Here is a 16,912-nt window from a genome sequence, read left to right on the forward strand (position 1 = left end):
GACATCTCTCAAAACCGCGCAGTCTTTTTGACTGAATCTCAGTCCTCGTCATTTACCCCTCGGTCACTCTCTCTCTCTCTCTCTCTCTCTCTCTCTCTCCACACACACACACACACACACTCTCTCTCTCTCTCTCTCTCTCTCTCTCTCTCTCTCTCTCTCTCTCTCTCTCTTATCTTGCACTACCCTACGACACACAAAATGGCAGCAGCAGCAGCAGCAGCATCGTCGTTGGCTTCGACTGCGGCAACCAAGCTGACCGGCTTTGACTTTTGGCGCACTGCACTCCGCAGCGCACGCCTCGTCGTCGCCCCAATGGTAACCAAAACAAACTCATTCCCCTAGCACCAGTTGAGCTTGTGACCTGAAGTGGGAAGGGAGTGAAAAAGGGGGCAGCGTTGGATGGGTTCGTTCAGCCCATGTGCTTACCAGTCAGTGGCATCGCAAACCCCAACCCCCTCCTTCCCCACCCGTCAGAACGCAACATCACTCAAAAAGCACTCGCCTTGTCTTTTGTGTGCAATCTTGCGTTGATAGGTGGACCAGTCCGAGCTGGCTTGGCGCATGCTCAGCCGCCGCTACGGAGCAGACCTCTGCTACACGCCAATGTTCAACGCGCGCCTGTTTGCAGAGTCGCAGCTGTACCGTGATGAAATGTTCTCGACCTGTGCGGAAGACCGGCCGCTCGTCGTCCAGTTCTGTGCAAACGACCCAGACCACCTGCTTGCCGCTGCAAAGCTCGTCGAGAACGACTGCGACGCGGTCGACCTCAATCTCGGTTGCCCGCAGCACATTGCGCGCCGTGGCCACTATGGCTCGTTCCTGATGGAAGAGTGGGACCTGATCGAGCGGATGGGTAAGGACGAGCATGCTCGTCGCTCTGTGCTTTCTTGGTCGAATCTTGCCTAACTTCTTGAATTTGGCTCAATCGCTGCAGTGCGCAAGCTGCATGAAAACCTCAAAGTACCCGTCACTTGCAAGATTCGAATCTTCCCCTCTGTCGAAAAGACCGTGCAGTATGCGCAAATGCTCGAGCGAGCGGGTTGCCAGGTGAGGTGGTCGTGACGCAATGCCGATGCTCTATGACTCGAAAACAACCATTCGTTGAGACTCACTTGCGTGTTTCCGTCGTCCTGTTTGTGGCACAGCTGCTGACTGTGCATGGTCGTCTGCGAGAGCAAAAAGGCCACAAGACTGGCCTGGCAGACTGGAGCTACATCCGAGCTGTTCGGTACGCAAACCCCTGACGATCGCAGCTTTCACTTGTTTTGGTGTGAAAATTTCATGTTCACTTTGTCTCGAAACTTTTCGTGTCTTGTTGGTTTTGGTGCTGCTCGCTGCCGTGTGTGTAGGGAGGCGGTCAAGATCCCCGTATTTGCCAATGGCAACATTTTGTACAATGAGAATGTCGAAGAGTGTATTCGACAGACTGGCGTGCAAGGCGTGATGACTGCTGAAGGCAACTTGTACAATCCCGCTCTCTTTTCTGGCCAAATGCTGCCGGTGCACCGTGTTGCCAAAGAGTACATGGAGCTTGTCTCCCAGTATCCCACGCCTCTGGCCTATGTGCGTGCCCACCTGTTCAAGATTTTCCATAGCAGGTGAGTTTCATGCGCAAGCATGCGTTGCGGAAGTGTCAGAGTCTCGTTGTTGGGAGACACTCACAAACAAACCAACAAACGACACAACTCTCTCGGTTGCAGCCTGCCTTTCAACATTGGACTGCGTACGCGACTTGGCGATGTCCATACGCCTGAAGCTCTCGATCAAGTCGCTCGTGAGCTGATAGAGTGGGTTGAAAGCGAGGAGCGCAAATTCCAAGAATCTGGCGAAGCCCTGCCACCAGCCCCTCAGTATCCTCACTGGATTTGCCAGCCGCATTTCCGTGTGACTGAAGGTGTGCCATTCACTCCCGAGATGATTGCCGCAGGCGTGAAACCTTTGTAAGCAACAAGCGCTAGTGACTGAGCGACGGCCACAGGTTTGCGTTCAACCATTGTTCTGACATTTTGGGGGGGGATTGATTTTATTTCGTCAAATAGTGAGCCCCGCGCTCCGGGTGCACGCCGCCCGCCAGCGCAAGAGCCTGAGGAAGACGCATACCGCAGCAGTGATGCCAGTGCGACGGCCTTTATTATTTCGACGTCGGCCGAGGTTGAACCTTCGGCGCCGCCGTCTCCCACCCCAGCATCAGCAGCAGGTCCCTCTACCTCGTCAGCTGCGCCCTTCAAGCGTGCCTCAGATTCGGAATCAACGTCCAAGGCCAAGCGACCGCGTATCGTTGGTGAGTTGAAGTCGTATTTTTCGGCACAACATGCCTTCGCTTTTCACCCCTTGTTCGCTCATCTTCTTGTTGGTTTTCTTTTGCCTATCTGCAGACACGTGCGTCGTGTGCAAATCAGTTCGCTCGTACAAGTGCGATCATCTCATGTGCCGCAACTGCTGCCGAAAAATTTGCACCCTTGACGGCAAGAGCTGCCTCGGCCACAAGTTTGTCCGTGCGCTCCAAAAGCGAGCGGCGAACGCTGGTGCTGAGGCTGCTGTCGTTGCTGAGGCTTCTGCCGCTGCAGCTGAAGCCGCTGAGGCTGCTGAGGCTGCTGAGGGTGCCTCCGAGGCCCCTGCACCTGCAGATGCTTCGACAAACATGGTTGTTGACAATGCTGTGCCAGTCCAAGAGCCTCAACCTGCATCTGCTCTGGCGCAGTAGAACGTGGATACATGCATTCCTTTGTAATACACGCTTCGTTTGACCTTTCCTCGTTAGGACTAGTTGTTTCGACTCGATGCTTTTTCTCACACCTCCAGCACATACTCCGCTCACCCCTTCACCCTAATCCCTCCACCCACCCCACCCACCCCCCATACACACACACACACACACACACACACATCAATGAAATGAGAACGTGCAAAACGACACAACGGCAATTAAGGAAATGGGACTGAATTCCACCGTACAAAGCAGCCAAGCAAATGACAACAAGCCCTCTGACCACGGAGGAGATTCGAAATAGCTACGGTCATGGACAAGAAAGTAGTGGGGCAATTTACTTCTTGGCGCTGGAAACCTTGGCCTTCTTGGTGCCACGGACCTTCTTGGCACGGTTCTTGCGCTCCTTGCGCTGCTTGCGGGACACGTTGCCCTTGGCGCCGTTGCCAGCACGGATCTGGCGGTACTTGGGCTCGTACTTCTTGGCGGCATCAGCCGAGTCGTAGATCAGAGCAAAGCCAGTCGAGCGACCGCCACCAAAGTGGGTCTTGAAGCCGAAGGTGGAAATGCACTCGGCGGTGGTCTTGTACAGCTTGGCGAGCTTCTCAGTGACGTCCTTCTTGGACATGTTGGCAAGGCCGGGGTGGATGATGTCGACGATCTGAACAGAAGGGGGAGGGAAAGGTGTTGCGTGAGCGACCGACAGTGTGCGCTTGCGAGACGGGGGAAAAAAAAAAACCAGCGCGTCGCTTTGGTCCCCATTCTTCCCCTACCCCTGATCCCCACACCAAAGCCGCCCTCTTTGCTCAAATCCAACGAGCAACCCCCCGCTCGCGGCGCTGATCGGGCGGCATCGTTCGAGCCTGGACGCTGCTTTTCAAACAAAAAAAAATCCAAAACTTACCATCTGCTTGCGGGAGAGCAGGCGGTTGGTCAGGAACTGACGGGTTCGGATCGTAGCCGTTGCGGAGTCAGCCTGTAATGATGGAGGGGGAATGGGTCGAGCGAGGACAACAAGGAAGGAAGGGGAGAGGGTCAAAAGTCAGCATACAATGAAAAGTTCAGCCCTTCGACCCAACGCAGCCCTTTCCACAGGCCAGCCTGGCCCAGATCGACCCCTCCAATCTCCCGGGTGCTCAACGACAGTGGCCCCTGGGCCACGGAGGAGGGCCGTACGGGTCGTCCGGGGCGTCCAAGAGCGATTCCAGCGATCAATGGGTCAACATTCGGCCCAAACTCGCCCAGCTTTCCCCAGGCCCCTTCAACCCCATCCACCGGCCCCAGCCCTTCGTCCTGCCTCTAATCGATTACTGCACGCATTGCTGTAGCGGATTCCGGCGGGCTGGACGGGGGTTGCAACGGAACAAGTTGGCGAAACAAGCGTCAAAGGACAAACCATTGTGTAGGAAGAGAGAGCGAGCAACCAAACGAGACTCGATTGGTTTTTTCGGTGTGTTGGTTTTTGTTTTATGGTTTTTGGCGGCTTTCGTTCTTTCCGAGTGCTCGGTCGGATTTTTTATTTCAATGGTTGGAATCAAGAACGGTTGTGTAGGACATTCAGGGCGGGGAGAGGGGGGGGGGAAAGCAGGATTGGAACGGAGCAGGTCGAGCTGTTTGAATGCAATGCAAATTGTATGAACCAACTCTTCCCTCTGTTGAGGTCTTCCTGCGCATCCTCGACCTCCATTCATAGAGTACGAGCTGTGTATGCATTTTGCAGCTCGTCGCCGGTTGAGCAAGGTCCCTCTGGCCCAAGTTGAGTAAACTCGTCCAAATTTTCACTCGGGTTCTCAGATTCTCGGCTTTCTCAGGCTTTGCTGCGACCCTTCTCACCACTTGACACATTTATTTCGTGAAGCGAATATCAACCTTCCTCCATCTCATTCCCTCGTCGGTCAGTCTCTCATTTTGTCCACTCCAACTAATATGGTGGTGAGTTTGTCGACAATCTGAGCAGATTGGCACTGAACCTGCTTCTTTTTGCACACTCACCCGAACATCGTCCCAATAACATTGCTCTACTTGTTTTGCTTTTTGTCGCTTTTCTATGGAACAGTACACGACGGTCGCAACGCAAGAGAAGGGTGAGTATTGAATGGATGGCAATGGGAGCAGGACTGAACTGAACTGAACTGAACTGAACTGAACTGAACTGACCCCGACCCCCCCCTTCGCATTGACAGCCCATGACGGCGCCATCTGGTCTCTGGCTTGGAGCGCGAACGATCTCGTCGTCTCGGGTGGCCTGGACGGCAAGGTCAAAGCCTGGGGCTGGTAAGCGACCGGGATTGAAAAGCCTCGACCCTCAATGGGCCTCAATATGGGGCGGTCTCTCCATTGACTTGCCACGACGTGAATGCTCAAATGCGTGCACTCTGACGTGCATTGTTGTGGAACGCATCAATGTGTGTCTGTGTGTGTGTGTACGGCACAACAGGACTGGCAGCAAGCTCGAGCCGCGCGTCGCGTTTGATGGCCATGCATTGAGCGTCGTCTCAGTCGCGATCAACCCTGCAGGCACAGGTGCGTGCGTGTCCACGCTTGATGGTGGATTCAATGCCATGTTTGATTGGTTGCCATTTTGTCTTGGTGACGCGATTTGGCGGGAAAACATTGAAGGCAGGGTGCAAATCAACTCAATTCTTCGTTTCTAAATGTTGCATTGTGTCTGCAGTTGCGGCATCATCGTCGATGGACGGCACGATCGCGTTGTGGGATTTGCAAACGCTGGCACCAGCATCTCGTGGCGTTATCGATGCGGACGCAAGTACGTTCTTCAAAACCCATGCATGACGCCTTTTTTGTTGTGTGCCATGCCAACTCGAATTTCCTCACACGCTTCTCCTCCTGCCGCCCAATGTGTTGTTAGTGCAATGCTGGACAGTCGCCTTCTCTTCCAACGGCGAGTCTATTGCAACCGGCGGCGAAAAGGGGAACATTAGTGTCTTTGACGTTGCGACGGGAAACAAGCATGACGGCTTTGAGCCGCGCGGCAAGTTTTCGTTGAGCGTTGCCTATGTAAGCGACTCGGGCCAAGTCCAAGTCATTGTGCTACGCTGGTTTCTGATGAAAGGCGAAACTGGAAGAGAAAACTAATCTGGTGAAATGCTGTTTTGGCAATGTCAACAGTCGCCCAACGGACGCTTTGTTGCTTGCGGTGCACAAGACGGTATCGTGCACATTTTTGACGTTGAGCAAAACAAACTAATGCACAAACTCGAGGGTACGCGTTTTGTGGCGTGTGTTTTTGTGGTGATACTTCCGCCCACCCCCCTTTTTTTTCCATCACTCACTGCCACTCTGCCAAAACAGCGCATGCAATGCCAGTTCGTGCGCTGGCATTCTCTCCAGACTCGGCACTCTTGCTGACTGGCTCCGATGACGCCCTCATCAAGCTCCATGACGTCGAGCATGGAAACAATCTGTACACGTTCTCTGGTCATGCATCATGGATTACCTCACTGGCATTTTCTCCAAATGGTGTTCACTTTAGCTCATCGTATGTGCCTTTGTTGGCGATGCGAGCTCCGGGAGACAATGTTGTGCTTTGTCCAATTTTTGATTTTGTTTTCTTTGTCTTGGTTTGTTGTTGTTGTTGTTGTTGCGTTGTTTTCTGGTTGCACTGCAGATCGATTGACAAGAAGGTCAAGGTGTGGGATATTTCAACGCACGAGACTTTGCATACATTTGACACGCATGATGATCAGGTTGGTTCCACCACCAGTGACTTTGTTGTTGCAAACGCGCGGACACCACAACTGTTGTTTACTCACTTGATTGCCCTGCTCATCTTCATATTTCGGGGATGGATAGGTCTGGGCAATTGCATACAACCGAACTGGTGATCGAATGGCCTCGGCAGCAAACAATGGGAAAATTCACGTGTACGAGTGCTCTTAACAGCAAAGAACTCGACCAGACATCTCTCTTTTTGTTGTTTCGCTGTTTGTGCTATTTTGTTCCCAGTGCCAATCGCCGATGGTAATCAGTTTGTCCGACACAGTACAACCCAACAAAACCCATCGTGCCAAAAAAGAGAAACCAAATAGAAAACCAGAATCTATTTGTCAACATCAAACACCCAATGACTCATTGCGGAGAAGTGTTGTACGACTCAAACTGATCGCGGGGAGGCGCAATCGCTTCGAGACGAAGCTTGACGGGGGCCTTTCGGACCAGGGCGACGACGGACACGCGCACTTTGCCGAAGCGCTCCACGCGCTGCATGCATTTCGGCGTGGACTTTTCGTGATTGAACAGATGAACTGCGAGCTTCATTTTGCTGGCAACGCGCTCTTGATGCTTGGCAGACCTCTGTGTCTGTTTGAGGATGCGGTCCTCGTCAGTCAGAGGCTCGCGGCTCGCGGCTAACTCCTGCTTCCGCTGCGCCCGAGCGGCCTGTCGGTCGCGACGACGGTCGGTGCGCGAGCGCTCTTCGGCATGTCGCTCGCCAGTAATGCGTCGACCTCCCATCCTTGTCGTGCTCTCCTCGTCCGACGAGCACGAGTCGTCGTCATACTCGTCTTGGCGCACACTTCGGTCGCCGCCAGCGCGAGTGACCATGTCAACAGCGCGCTCATTCCAAAAGAGATCCAGCGCATGAATGTCCGACCGCCAAGAAAACTTGGAAATATCGAGATCTTCGCAAAAGATGCGCTCCTCCAGGTCCAACTCGGGAATGACAATTTGGAACGACCGATCCTTGACATCGAGCACGATCGCATCCAGGTAGAAGGGTCCATTCGATGCGACAAATCTGCACAGGTACACGGCAGAGCTGCGCTCTTGAGCATTCCGCGCGTCGGACTTTCTGGTGTTGCAATGGCTGGCAATTTTACCCAGCGGTAAGGTGGATATGACGGACGCGGCGTCTTGTCCACCTGTACAAAACCGAGAAACCAAACAAACCAAAAAAAAAATCAGTCGTCAGAAAATCAGCACCATCCAAATCATGACGCGACGAAAAGGCCTTCTTCGGCATGCTGCTTACGAATGGCTTGGTCAAGAAGACGATGAACGATAATGTCCGGGTAGCGACGGATGGGCGAGGTAAAGTGCGTGTAGAAGGGAACATTCAAGGCGTAATGCCAAAAGTCTTCCCGGTGCTGCTGGCCAGAGCAAAAGTACTTGGCCTGCTGCATTGGATGAGTGACCAGCACTTGCACGACCTGCATAACATGCGTCCCATGAGTCTGTTCGATGGCCAGCAAGGACTGCTGCAAGGCTCCGGCGGAGGAGACGTCCATGGGAATACCACTCTCGCGCAAATCCTTGGCCAGCTCGGCCAACTTGGACGTGTGCGGAGGCGCATGGCAGCGCAGGAGCGATTGCTCGGGGAAGGCGTCAAAGATACGCCTGGCGGTGCACATGTTGGCCAAGAGCATAAATTCCTCCACAAGCTTGTTGCTCTCGCGGATGGGGTAGGCGCCGTAGCTTAACGGCTCTTTGGTGTTTGGGTCGATCGTAAACGAGAGTTTGACGCGATCCAGACGCAGGGCGCCTTGTGAAGCACGAGCTGCACGAAGCTGCTGACCGACCTTCCACAAATTGCGCACATCGCCCGCAATGTCCATCGCAGTGGGCAAAACAGGCACACCGGCGCTCGTAGGATTGGCAGCAAGCGGGAAGACGTCAGGCAAATCGTCGTACAGCCACTCACGGGTCACGTCTGAATCGAGAATCTCCTGCGCAATGTCATAGTTCATCTTGACACACGAGCGAATAACGGTGCGCCCAATCCACTGGTCTTGAATCACACCAGCGCTGTTCATCTTCCAGATGACCGAGAATGCGAGTCGATCGGTGCCAGGATTGAGACTGCACAAGTGCTCGCTCAGCAGGCCTGGGAGCATTGGAACGACCATTTGCACGAGATAGCAGGTGGTGGCGCGCTCGGCTGCCTCTTTATCGAGTCTGGAGCCCTCCTTGACAAAGTAGCTCACATCAGCAATGTGCACGCCAACCTCGAACAAGTCGTCGGCCAGTGGAGTAATGTGCAGTGCGTCATCGAGGTCACGAGCTGTCGGAGGATCAATCGTAAAGATGCGTGTGCTGCGCAGGTCGCGGCGAGTTTGGAGCTCAGCCTCGGGCACAACCCAGCCAGTGGGATCGGCGCCTGGAGGTAGGGTTTTCTCGGGGTCGACGGGATCCTGTGCCGCCTTCGAGTTCTTGGGGAGCTCAGTCGTAGGGGTGGCATGAGGATGTGCGACCGATGGCAGGCAAGCAAGCACTTTCGGTTCAAACCTCTCCTGCTCAAAGTGGTGCTCCAAACGAATGGCCCGCGTTTCAGAAGCAATCTGACCCACGGGGCCGAGCAGCTCGAGCACTTTGCCCGACGCATACGAGGAGTTTTCGGGCCAATCAGTGAGCTTGGCGGAGAACAACATGTCCTTGTACTTTTGCGGAACGCTCGTCAGGTCCTCTGGGCAATCTGCCAGAGGGACGCGCATGGAAGGAATGCGTGGGTCAATCGGGGTGAAAAGCGCACGGGACTCTGTTGACGACTGGGAAGCCTTGGCAGCCGCGGAACGACCTCCATGACGAATAATGTCTTGCTTTGTCGGCGGCTTGCTCTTGAAGGAAGACAGCTGGCCCACCACGGGCGTTTCGCGTCGGTTGTTTTCAAGAATGAAGACCACGTTACCAGTCGGTTGAAGGAACTTGTCTGGGACAGATTTGGCGTTTCCAGCAGAACGACGGTACTCGCCAAGTGTCTGAATCGTGCTACGCATCTTGGTGCGCCTGCCCTGTTGATGGCGATTCACCTTGGTCGTTGCAGTCGGCTCCTTGGAGGACGAGAAGGACACTGAAGACGCAGTGGACAGGACTGAGGCTGAGGACGCCGTGGAAGGATCCGAGGACAGGTCATGCTCGTCGTCCTCGTCGTCCTCGTCGTCCATGTCGTTGTCGTCGTCGTGATGCTGCTCACGGTCGTTGAGCGACAACGAGCCGAGCTTGGCGGACACCGAGTCGACCTTGCCATCCCCCTTGGCCAATTGATCGGCATCCCAGTCACGCTGCATGATGCGCCAAAGAGCCTTGTCGTCCAAGCGCAGCACAACAGAGTCGCCGTCAAGAGCTCGGTTGCGCTTCTCCAAGCCTTCCAAGCAGACATCGCGGTCGAGCTTGTCGCATGTCACGTAGGCCATCGAATGCGCTTTGGGATTGATGCGAATGAGGCCCTGAAGGAGGGTTCCATCCGCAAGGCCGGCATCCACCTCGAGCTTGGGCAGGTATTTCGAGTAGGAGACGGGCTCGCCTCCATGGCGACCCCGCTTGCTCTGGTTTTTGCCGTCATCGTCGTTGCTGTTGTTGTTGGTGTTGGCTGGGTTGACTGGGGTGGGTGGCTGAGAGGGCGGCGCAGATGAGGCGGCTTTCGTCTTGGTCGAGCGAACGGTAACTGAGGGCATTGCGTCGGTTGACGAGGTGCTCGATTCGTCCCGATCGTTCTTGCTGCGCTTGCCTTTGCCGTGGCCTTTGCTCTTGTCCTTTTGCGTCGAGTCTGCAGTGTCGGCGGCCGCAGAGGACGACGCCGATGCAGCACCGGGTTCAGCCGATTGGGTTTGGGCTTCTTGAGCCTGTCCTTGAGCCTGTCCTTGAGCTTGTGCTTGGTGATGGCGACGTCCACGCTGCGGCGCCGTCGAGTACAAGCCCTCTGGAGGGGGCACTGCGCGGTAATCTTCCTTGCTGCTGCTGGCTGCCGGCTTGGTTCGTCGCACAGTCGGCGCTGGAGGTTGCGTCTGTGCAGTGGCTGCAGCAGCCTCGCCGCCACCATGATGATCATCATGATGATGATGGTGATGGTGGTGGCCATGACGATGACCTCGTCGACCGCCGTCGTCGTGATGGGTCGATGGGCCTGTTGCTGCTGCTGGCTCGGGTTGCGTAATGGTGGAATCGCTTGCAGGCGGCACTCCGAGCAACCCGCCCAGTGCAAATCCGCCGCGACCAAGGCCACCACCACGACCAGCGCCACCGCCACGACCAGCGCCACCACGGCCAAGGCCGCCGGGAGCACCGCCACGACCGCCGCCACGACCGCCGCCACGACCGCCGCGACCGCCGCGACCTCGGGGAACGTACTGGACCTGCTCCACAAGTTGATCAAACTCCGAGCTATTCATCAGGTTGAGGAACTCTTCGTAAATGCGATCGTCAACACTGGTGCTTGGCACTGGAGGTGCGCTGCGAGTGGGGATGGTGGGCGCGGATGACGCCTGGTTGTGACTTGCTGCTGGTGCCTCGTCCGCCATGCCTTGTGTCTGTGTGTGTGAATTGTTCGAATGGATGGTTTGAGTGTGTATGTCTGTAACGAAGGAACGAAGGAACGATCAACGAAACAAAAATCAACGAATAAAAAAAAAAACGAAAGATTGACTGAGTTTGTGTTTTTGTGTTGCTTTTGATTTTGTTGAATGATCGCAAAAAACAAAAAGTACTCCAACCTTGAACGATCAATCACGTAATCGTGCGTTTGCCGTGTTCACATATCAGCCAAACGCCCAACTGCTGTATTTCAGTTACGGCCATATCTGGTGGAATGCACCGCATCCCGTTCCGCTCTGCGAAGTTAAACCACCATGAGAGTAGTTAGTACTGCGGTGGGAGACCACGCGGGAATACTGCTTGTTGTAACTCTTTTTTTTTTGTTTAACGTTTTTTGTTTTTTGTTGTTTTTGTTTCATGTCCCTCTTTCTCCCTCTTTCTCTCTCTCTCTCTCTCTCTCTCTCTCTCTCTTTCATCGCGTTATCGCTCATTTCATCGCGTTATCGCTCATAGTCTCGTGTTGAGAAACAATCCATCGAAAACAACACTGTATTGATACGATATTCGTGGTTGGTTCTTCGTTGTACTCCATCTTGTTGTCACATACTAGTAACTGTTAACATGCGTCGTCCGCGAGACTTCCAGAAGGGTTGGCAGGCAGGCGTGCTGCTGTTCGGGCTGAGGCGTCGGACAGCACCTTGTGCGTGTTGTGCACGAGCAGGAGCGACATGGTGCACTCGCCAAAGAGGTACGCTTGCAACTCGCGCCGGCCAGAGAGGCCGACAGGCTTGTGGGCGCTGGGATGCGGCCGCCGGGCGACTGGGCCTGTGCTGTAGGTGGAGGGAAGAAGGTCGCGTTTGCTGGCATGCGCTTGCTTCCACGCAACCGAACCGTCAAGATCAAGCGCGGTGATAACCAGGTCGGAGGCTGATTTGGTCAGCTGGTCGCGCACAGCCTCGACGATTGTCAGGCCGGGCTCGCGAACCGTCTTGATGATACTGCGAGCATGCTGAGAGACGTGGAAGAGGAGGTCGTTTTGACTGAGTGTCTTGCGGCCGGCGTTGTCAGACTCTGCTGCAGAGCCACTCTCGGAGGGCGTGTCGAAGGATGGGCGGGCTGCTGTGCCGTCGCCTCCATTCTGAAGTCGGTCGCTGTTGCCACTGCTCTTGTGCGCGTTGCCTTTCGCGTCTTGATCATTGTCGTTGTCGTTGTCGTCGTCGTCGTCGTCGTTTTTGTCGCCGTCAACACTCACGTCGTCGTCAAGGAGTCGCGTATGTTGGCGAGTGTTGCTGCTGTCGGCCCACGCAGAGACAGTCGCCGCCGCTCGCGAGAACATGCCGGACGCGCCCTGGCGAAGCGTGGCAACGTCGGTACGGCTGTTGTCGGATGCAGTGCCGCCGCAAGGAAGTTCGGCGTACTCGTCCGCGAGCAGTAGGTAGACCTTGATGTCCTTGAGCTTGGCCATGTGCCCGAGCAGCGAGATACCGAGCAGGTCGGCCGGAGATCCAGTGTACACGTAGAGCACTCGACGTGGGCTTGCGCTCATGCTACGATTGATGACCACTGCAGAGTGCGCAACGTTGCTGAGCAAAACGCGCTGAACCACCACTGGCAGCGCGGGGAAGAGACCCCACGAGTCAATCTGGTCCTGAGAAGGCACCGAGTTTTCGCGCGTGCCAAGTTCGATCGTCTGATGCATGTCACTCGAGGTCGAATATGGCGGTGGCAACACGTCTCCGCTTGCAGCAGCCGCGGCCTCCCAACCCTTGGGCGCATCCAGGGTCACTTCGCTACCAGCCACTCGCACAGCATTGGTGCAGTTGGCCAACTCGGTCCCGGAGAGCGGGAGAACAAGCACGTGCGCACACAGTGTCTTGGCAGCCTCCAGCAAGTCCAGGTCGAAGGCGTTGGACGAGAACGTAATGACCTGCGTGATGTCGGCCATGCCGAGGATCTTGGCGCGCGTGCGCACAGCCGACGCGATTTGGTTTTGGCCGCCTGAGAGCGAATCGTTCGAGCTCATGTAGCGCATGAAGGACGATGGGCATTCCGTCATCTCGGTCATGTGAATGACGTGCACCTCTCGCCGCTTGCGACGGGATTTGGAGATGGCAAGCGCGATCGTGAGTCCCGAGAGACCACTGTCGACATCGGGGCTGTACACGAGCGAGCAGAGCCGGGTGTTGGGCAGGCTGTTGGGTGACATTGGGGAAAAATCGACGTCTTCAGCTGGGTGCCCGTGTCCATGCTGCTGGTGCTGCTGCTGATGTTGCTGGTGCGGCTGTGGCGCGGACATTGAGACGGCGTCGGCGAGCACGAGATGCGGTGGGTATGCAAGGTAAGTCAGAGGTGTGGTCATGAACGTTGTGACCAGAGCCATAATGACACACATCGTGAAGACGGTCGGGGTGATGATGCCGGCATCAAGGCCAATGTTGAGCACGACAAGTTCGACAAGACCCTTCGTGTTCATGAGGATGCCGGTGGTGATGGACATGCGCCAAGAGTTGCCTAGCTTGCGTGCGGCGAGCGAGCACCCGCCGAGCTTGCCGGTGCATGTGGCCGAGATGATGAGAAGAGTAAAGCCGAGCGCCTTGGCGTCGGCGACGAGGAAGAGGTCGGTGCGCAGGCCAGACACGGTAAAGTACAACGGGATGAGAATGCTGAGAGTGAGGTCTTCAATCTTTTCAATCAGCAGGTGCGGGAGGCCCGTGTCGCGGGGCAGAATGACGCCAAAGGCAAACGCGCCAAAGATGGCGTGGATGCCAATGATCTCGGTGAGGAAGGAGCACAGGAACATGAGCAAGAAGGACAGCACGATGGTGATGTGCGACAGCCCGCGACCCTTCTTGAGGAAGACGAGGCCGCGGATGATCAGGCGCCGCGCGACGAGTACCAGGAAGAGGATGAGCGCGACCGCCGTCAAAATGGTGTAGAGAGCTGTCAGCGGGTTGCCGCCAGCGTGTGCAATGGATACGACCAAGGCGAGGAAGCACCAAGCAGTAACGTCGTCGATGGCAGCGGCACCAATGGTCGTCATGCCGACGCGTGTGTTGAGCAGCTTGCGCTCGGCGAGGATGCGCGCAAGCACGGGGAAAGCCGTGATTGCCATTGCAACGCCCAGGAACAGCATGAAGGTGAGAAAGTTGGTGTCTGGTGCGTAAACGTCGTGGACAACGTAGCCGACAAAGCAGCCCAGAATGGCAGCGCACGAAATGCCCGTGGCCGAAATGAAGATGGAGTTGCGCGAGTTCTTGGTGAGCAGGCCGATGTCGAGTTCGAGACCAATCATGAACATGAACAAGACCAGGCCGACGTTGGCAAACATGCTCAGCACGGTCATTGAGGATGCCGGAAAGATTGTGTTCCGGAACGATTCGACTTTTCCGAACGCACTTGGGCCGAGCAGCACTCCCGAGAGGATCTGTTGGTTGAATGAACGAAGGAGGGCAGAGGAGGCAGGAAGTGAGTTTTGGTTTGTTTGTTTTGTTTTGTTTGTTTTCGAATGGCATCATCGATTTTTACCAGAACGAGTTCGGAACTCACGTGTCCCGTCCCGCTTCAGCTTCCTTTACTTTCCCTCTCCCTCCCCTCCCCACACACACACCTCCGGCTGTCCATCATCCAATCCCCTTTCCCTGCATCAAGCTGGTTGTTTACACCGCGACCGTCACATGCTTCATTGGCCTGACCCGGAGAAAACCGGGTCGAAACCTGCTCCAATCCCGGTTCCACTTCCTTTTCGGGGAATTTACCTTCACCACCCTCCTAACTTTCAACATTGCAAACCAATAGCAATCATCAAACAACACAGCGCGACGGATGAGCACAGACCTCTGCGACGACGAGCGGCTGCTTGAGCTTGCGAAGAACCACGGCCAGAATACGAGAAGTGGACACAATGATCAGCAGCTGGATGACAAACAGCGTATACGGCGTTGCAAGCACGTTCCCGCCCTCGAACAACCCAGCACCATGCTCGCTACCACCACCGCCACTTCCGCCATGATGCGGGTCGAGAGTAGTTGTGGGGTTGCTGGGGTTGCTGCTCGAATTCGCACCGCTTTGTGTGATGCTCGTCGCAGTCGCGCCGGTTGCCGCTGACAGCCAGTCTGTTGCGGTACTTGCCGCCGCAAGCATAGTCGGGGTCGGCATTGAACAACGGCGATGATAAGCAAAGGAGTGAGCGTTGTTCCTCTTCAACTTTCTGATTTGGATTTTTTCCAATGGGAGCTGTTTCCACCAATCCATCCTTAAAGGTGCTTGAAAGCAGTGTTTCAAACGCTAGCACATGCATTTCTATCAATGCACAGCTTTGAGGATTTCAGAACGTTATTCAGGTCGATCCATAATCCCCAGGACCCGGTTCGATTTACCCAAAAGAAAAAATTACCTTCCTCTCCCTTTCTCGCTGAGTTTCAGCATCCCAACATGGAAACCTGCCTAGTATTGTGCGACTCCGCTATCCCATGGGTTGGGTCTTATATCTATTGGCCAGGAAATGTCGATTGATGGATAGATCTACAAAATGTGCAATAACAACAATCAGAACACATAAATCCTTATTGAAACTACCACCGGCTACCTTTGCCGGCTGGACGGACACGACTCGGGTCCTGACAAACATTCACGTAAAGTCCGTGTTCAATCTGGAAAAGAAAGCGTGGGCGTGCAGCTGTTTTTGATTTTCCGTGATTGGTCGAAAACCGGATGGCGTTGAAAAGGTGTTACCTTTTGCAGCAATCTCGCATTGTCGACCTTTCCGGCATTTCAAACGGCTGGCCAACCAACACCAGGCCTCGTATTGTCAACACCTGACTATTTTCGCTAACTGGACGATATTAGGACCCCAGAGAAACTCGACTTTGGGCCGAACGAGCTTGTCTGGCTCAGCAGAACTCGAAACAACTTTCTGCAAAATTTCCAAGCCGTCCAGATCAAAATTTCCACCAAACATCCGACTCACTTGACGACAATGACGTTGCAAAACATATTTGACATTGATTCATGGAGGGTCGGGGCGGGTGTGTCGACTCAGTGACGAGCTTGAAGCCGAGGTTGTCACTGAACACATTCATCCTTTTTGTCTGCGCTCGCTCACCCCGCTCCATGCTCACATATCAGCCAAACACCCAACTACTGTATTTCAGTTACGGCCATATCTGGTGGAATGCACCGCATCCCGTTCCGCTCTGCGAAGTTAAACCACCATGAGAGTAGTTAGTACTGCGGTGGGAGACCACGCGGGAATACTGCTTGTTGTAACTCTTTTTTTTTTCTTTCTCTCTTTGTTTTGCTTAACGTTTTTTGTTTTTGTTTCCTGGATGCCCTTCAGGTTTTTCTTTTCCCTTTTTGTTTCACTCGTTCTCTCTCTCCTGCATGGAGGTAGCGGTACATGCCTTGCCCGGCAACCTGTTTCCTCCAAAACTTTTGAAAGTTTTGAAACATTTTCGGAAACTTTGAAAGTTAAACGACCGATAATGATGAGTCGCAACGTCAGCAAGTACTTTCAGCTCGCTGACAGCCTCAAGCTGAAACCATTCGAATTGCAGTTTGCATGCAGTCTTGGCTTTTCTTCTTTGAGCGGCTTTCTTGCAAAATTTTCGCGCGCTTTTTTTTTTTTTTTTTTTTGTATTCTGCCGCCGCCGCTTCTTCCTTCTTATTCACGCCCTTCATGGATTCGGCCACTCAAGTTGAAACGCAGTCAGAGTTTCGGTATGTGTCGTGATGATGTTTGCAATAGATAGCGGCCTTGAGCAAAATCGCTCATTCTTTACTGTACCTCAGTCTGCACCAGCTGCGCCTCCAGAACTTTAAAAAGTTCGAGGATATCACGCTCACCCTGACACCCAGCCCCAAGATTATCGTTGGCGCGAACGGCTCGGGCAAGACGCAAATCCTCTGGGCAATTCTCATCTTCTTGCGCGGCCACAACGC

The 16,912-nt window shown here is 54.6% G+C and overlaps 5 protein-coding genes and 2 non-coding genes across 7 annotated transcripts; 4 read left to right on the top strand and 3 right to left on the bottom strand.

Annotated features, from left to right (window-relative positions):
- The first annotated feature begins 169 nt into the window (after positions 1-169).
- Positions 170-2,755, top strand: CAOG_06980 (hypothetical protein). Its single transcript, XM_004343654.1, has 8 exons — positions 170-318; positions 538-856; positions 938-1,050; positions 1,149-1,231; positions 1,353-1,601; positions 1,704-1,943; positions 2,043-2,284; positions 2,379-2,755. Exons 1-8 carry the CDS (start codon positions 202-204, stop codon positions 2,705-2,707), a joined length of 1,692 nt encoding a protein of 563 aa, XP_004343704.1. The 5' UTR covers positions 170-201; the 3' UTR covers positions 2,708-2,755.
- Positions 2,756-2,923: 168 nt separating this feature from the next.
- Positions 2,924-4,139, bottom strand: CAOG_06981 (40S ribosomal protein S24). The gene is made up of 3 exons (XM_004343655.2): positions 4,107-4,139; positions 3,615-3,686; positions 2,924-3,371 (listed from the first exon to the last, which is right to left on the bottom strand). The coding sequence occupies exons 1-3, from the start codon at positions 4,107-4,109 to the stop codon at positions 3,048-3,050; spliced, it is 399 nt and encodes a 132-aa protein (XP_004343705.1). The 5' UTR covers positions 4,110-4,139; the 3' UTR covers positions 2,924-3,047.
- A 481-nt stretch (positions 4,140-4,620) lies between these two features.
- On the top strand, positions 4,621-6,777 carry CAOG_06982 (WD repeat protein 61). The gene is made up of 10 exons (XM_004343656.2): positions 4,621-4,642; positions 4,767-4,794; positions 4,894-4,984; positions 5,148-5,233; positions 5,385-5,477; positions 5,580-5,728; positions 5,840-5,933; positions 6,023-6,209; positions 6,339-6,417; positions 6,524-6,777. The coding sequence occupies exons 1-10, from the start codon at positions 4,637-4,639 to the stop codon at positions 6,608-6,610; spliced, it is 900 nt and encodes a 299-aa protein (XP_004343706.2). The 5' UTR covers positions 4,621-4,636; the 3' UTR covers positions 6,611-6,777.
- On the bottom strand, positions 6,763-11,109 carry CAOG_06983 (DIS3-like exonuclease 2). The gene is made up of 2 exons (XM_004343657.2): positions 7,701-11,109; positions 6,763-7,590 (listed from the first exon to the last, which is right to left on the bottom strand). Exons 1-2 carry the CDS (start codon positions 10,960-10,962, stop codon positions 6,800-6,802), a joined length of 4,053 nt encoding a protein of 1,350 aa, XP_004343707.2. The 5' UTR covers positions 10,963-11,109; the 3' UTR covers positions 6,763-6,799.
- A 122-nt stretch (positions 11,110-11,231) lies between these two features.
- CAOG_09761 lies at positions 11,232-11,347 on the top strand. The gene has a single exon (XR_889838.1). It is a non-coding gene; the product is annotated as a 5S ribosomal RNA (ribosomal RNA).
- Positions 11,348-11,591: 244 nt separating this feature from the next.
- Positions 11,592-15,130, bottom strand: CAOG_06984 (sodium/hydrogen exchanger; the record flags this gene model as incomplete). The annotated part of the gene is made up of 2 exons (XM_004343658.1): positions 11,592-14,399; positions 14,810-15,130. The coding sequence occupies 2 exons, from the start codon at positions 15,128-15,130 to the stop codon at positions 11,592-11,594; spliced, it is 3,129 nt and encodes a 1,042-aa protein (XP_004343708.1).
- A 997-nt stretch (positions 15,131-16,127) lies between these two features.
- CAOG_09766 lies at positions 16,128-16,243 on the top strand. Its single transcript, XR_889839.1, has one exon. It is a non-coding gene; the product is annotated as a 5S ribosomal RNA (ribosomal RNA).
- The last annotated feature ends 669 nt before the right edge of the window (positions 16,244-16,912 follow it).

The sequence above is a fragment of the Capsaspora owczarzaki genome (genome assembly GCF_000151315.2).
Source record: "Capsaspora owczarzaki ATCC 30864 unplaced genomic scaffold supercont2.13, whole genome shotgun sequence".
NCBI lineage: Eukaryota > Filasterea > Ministeriida > Capsasporidae > Capsaspora > Capsaspora owczarzaki.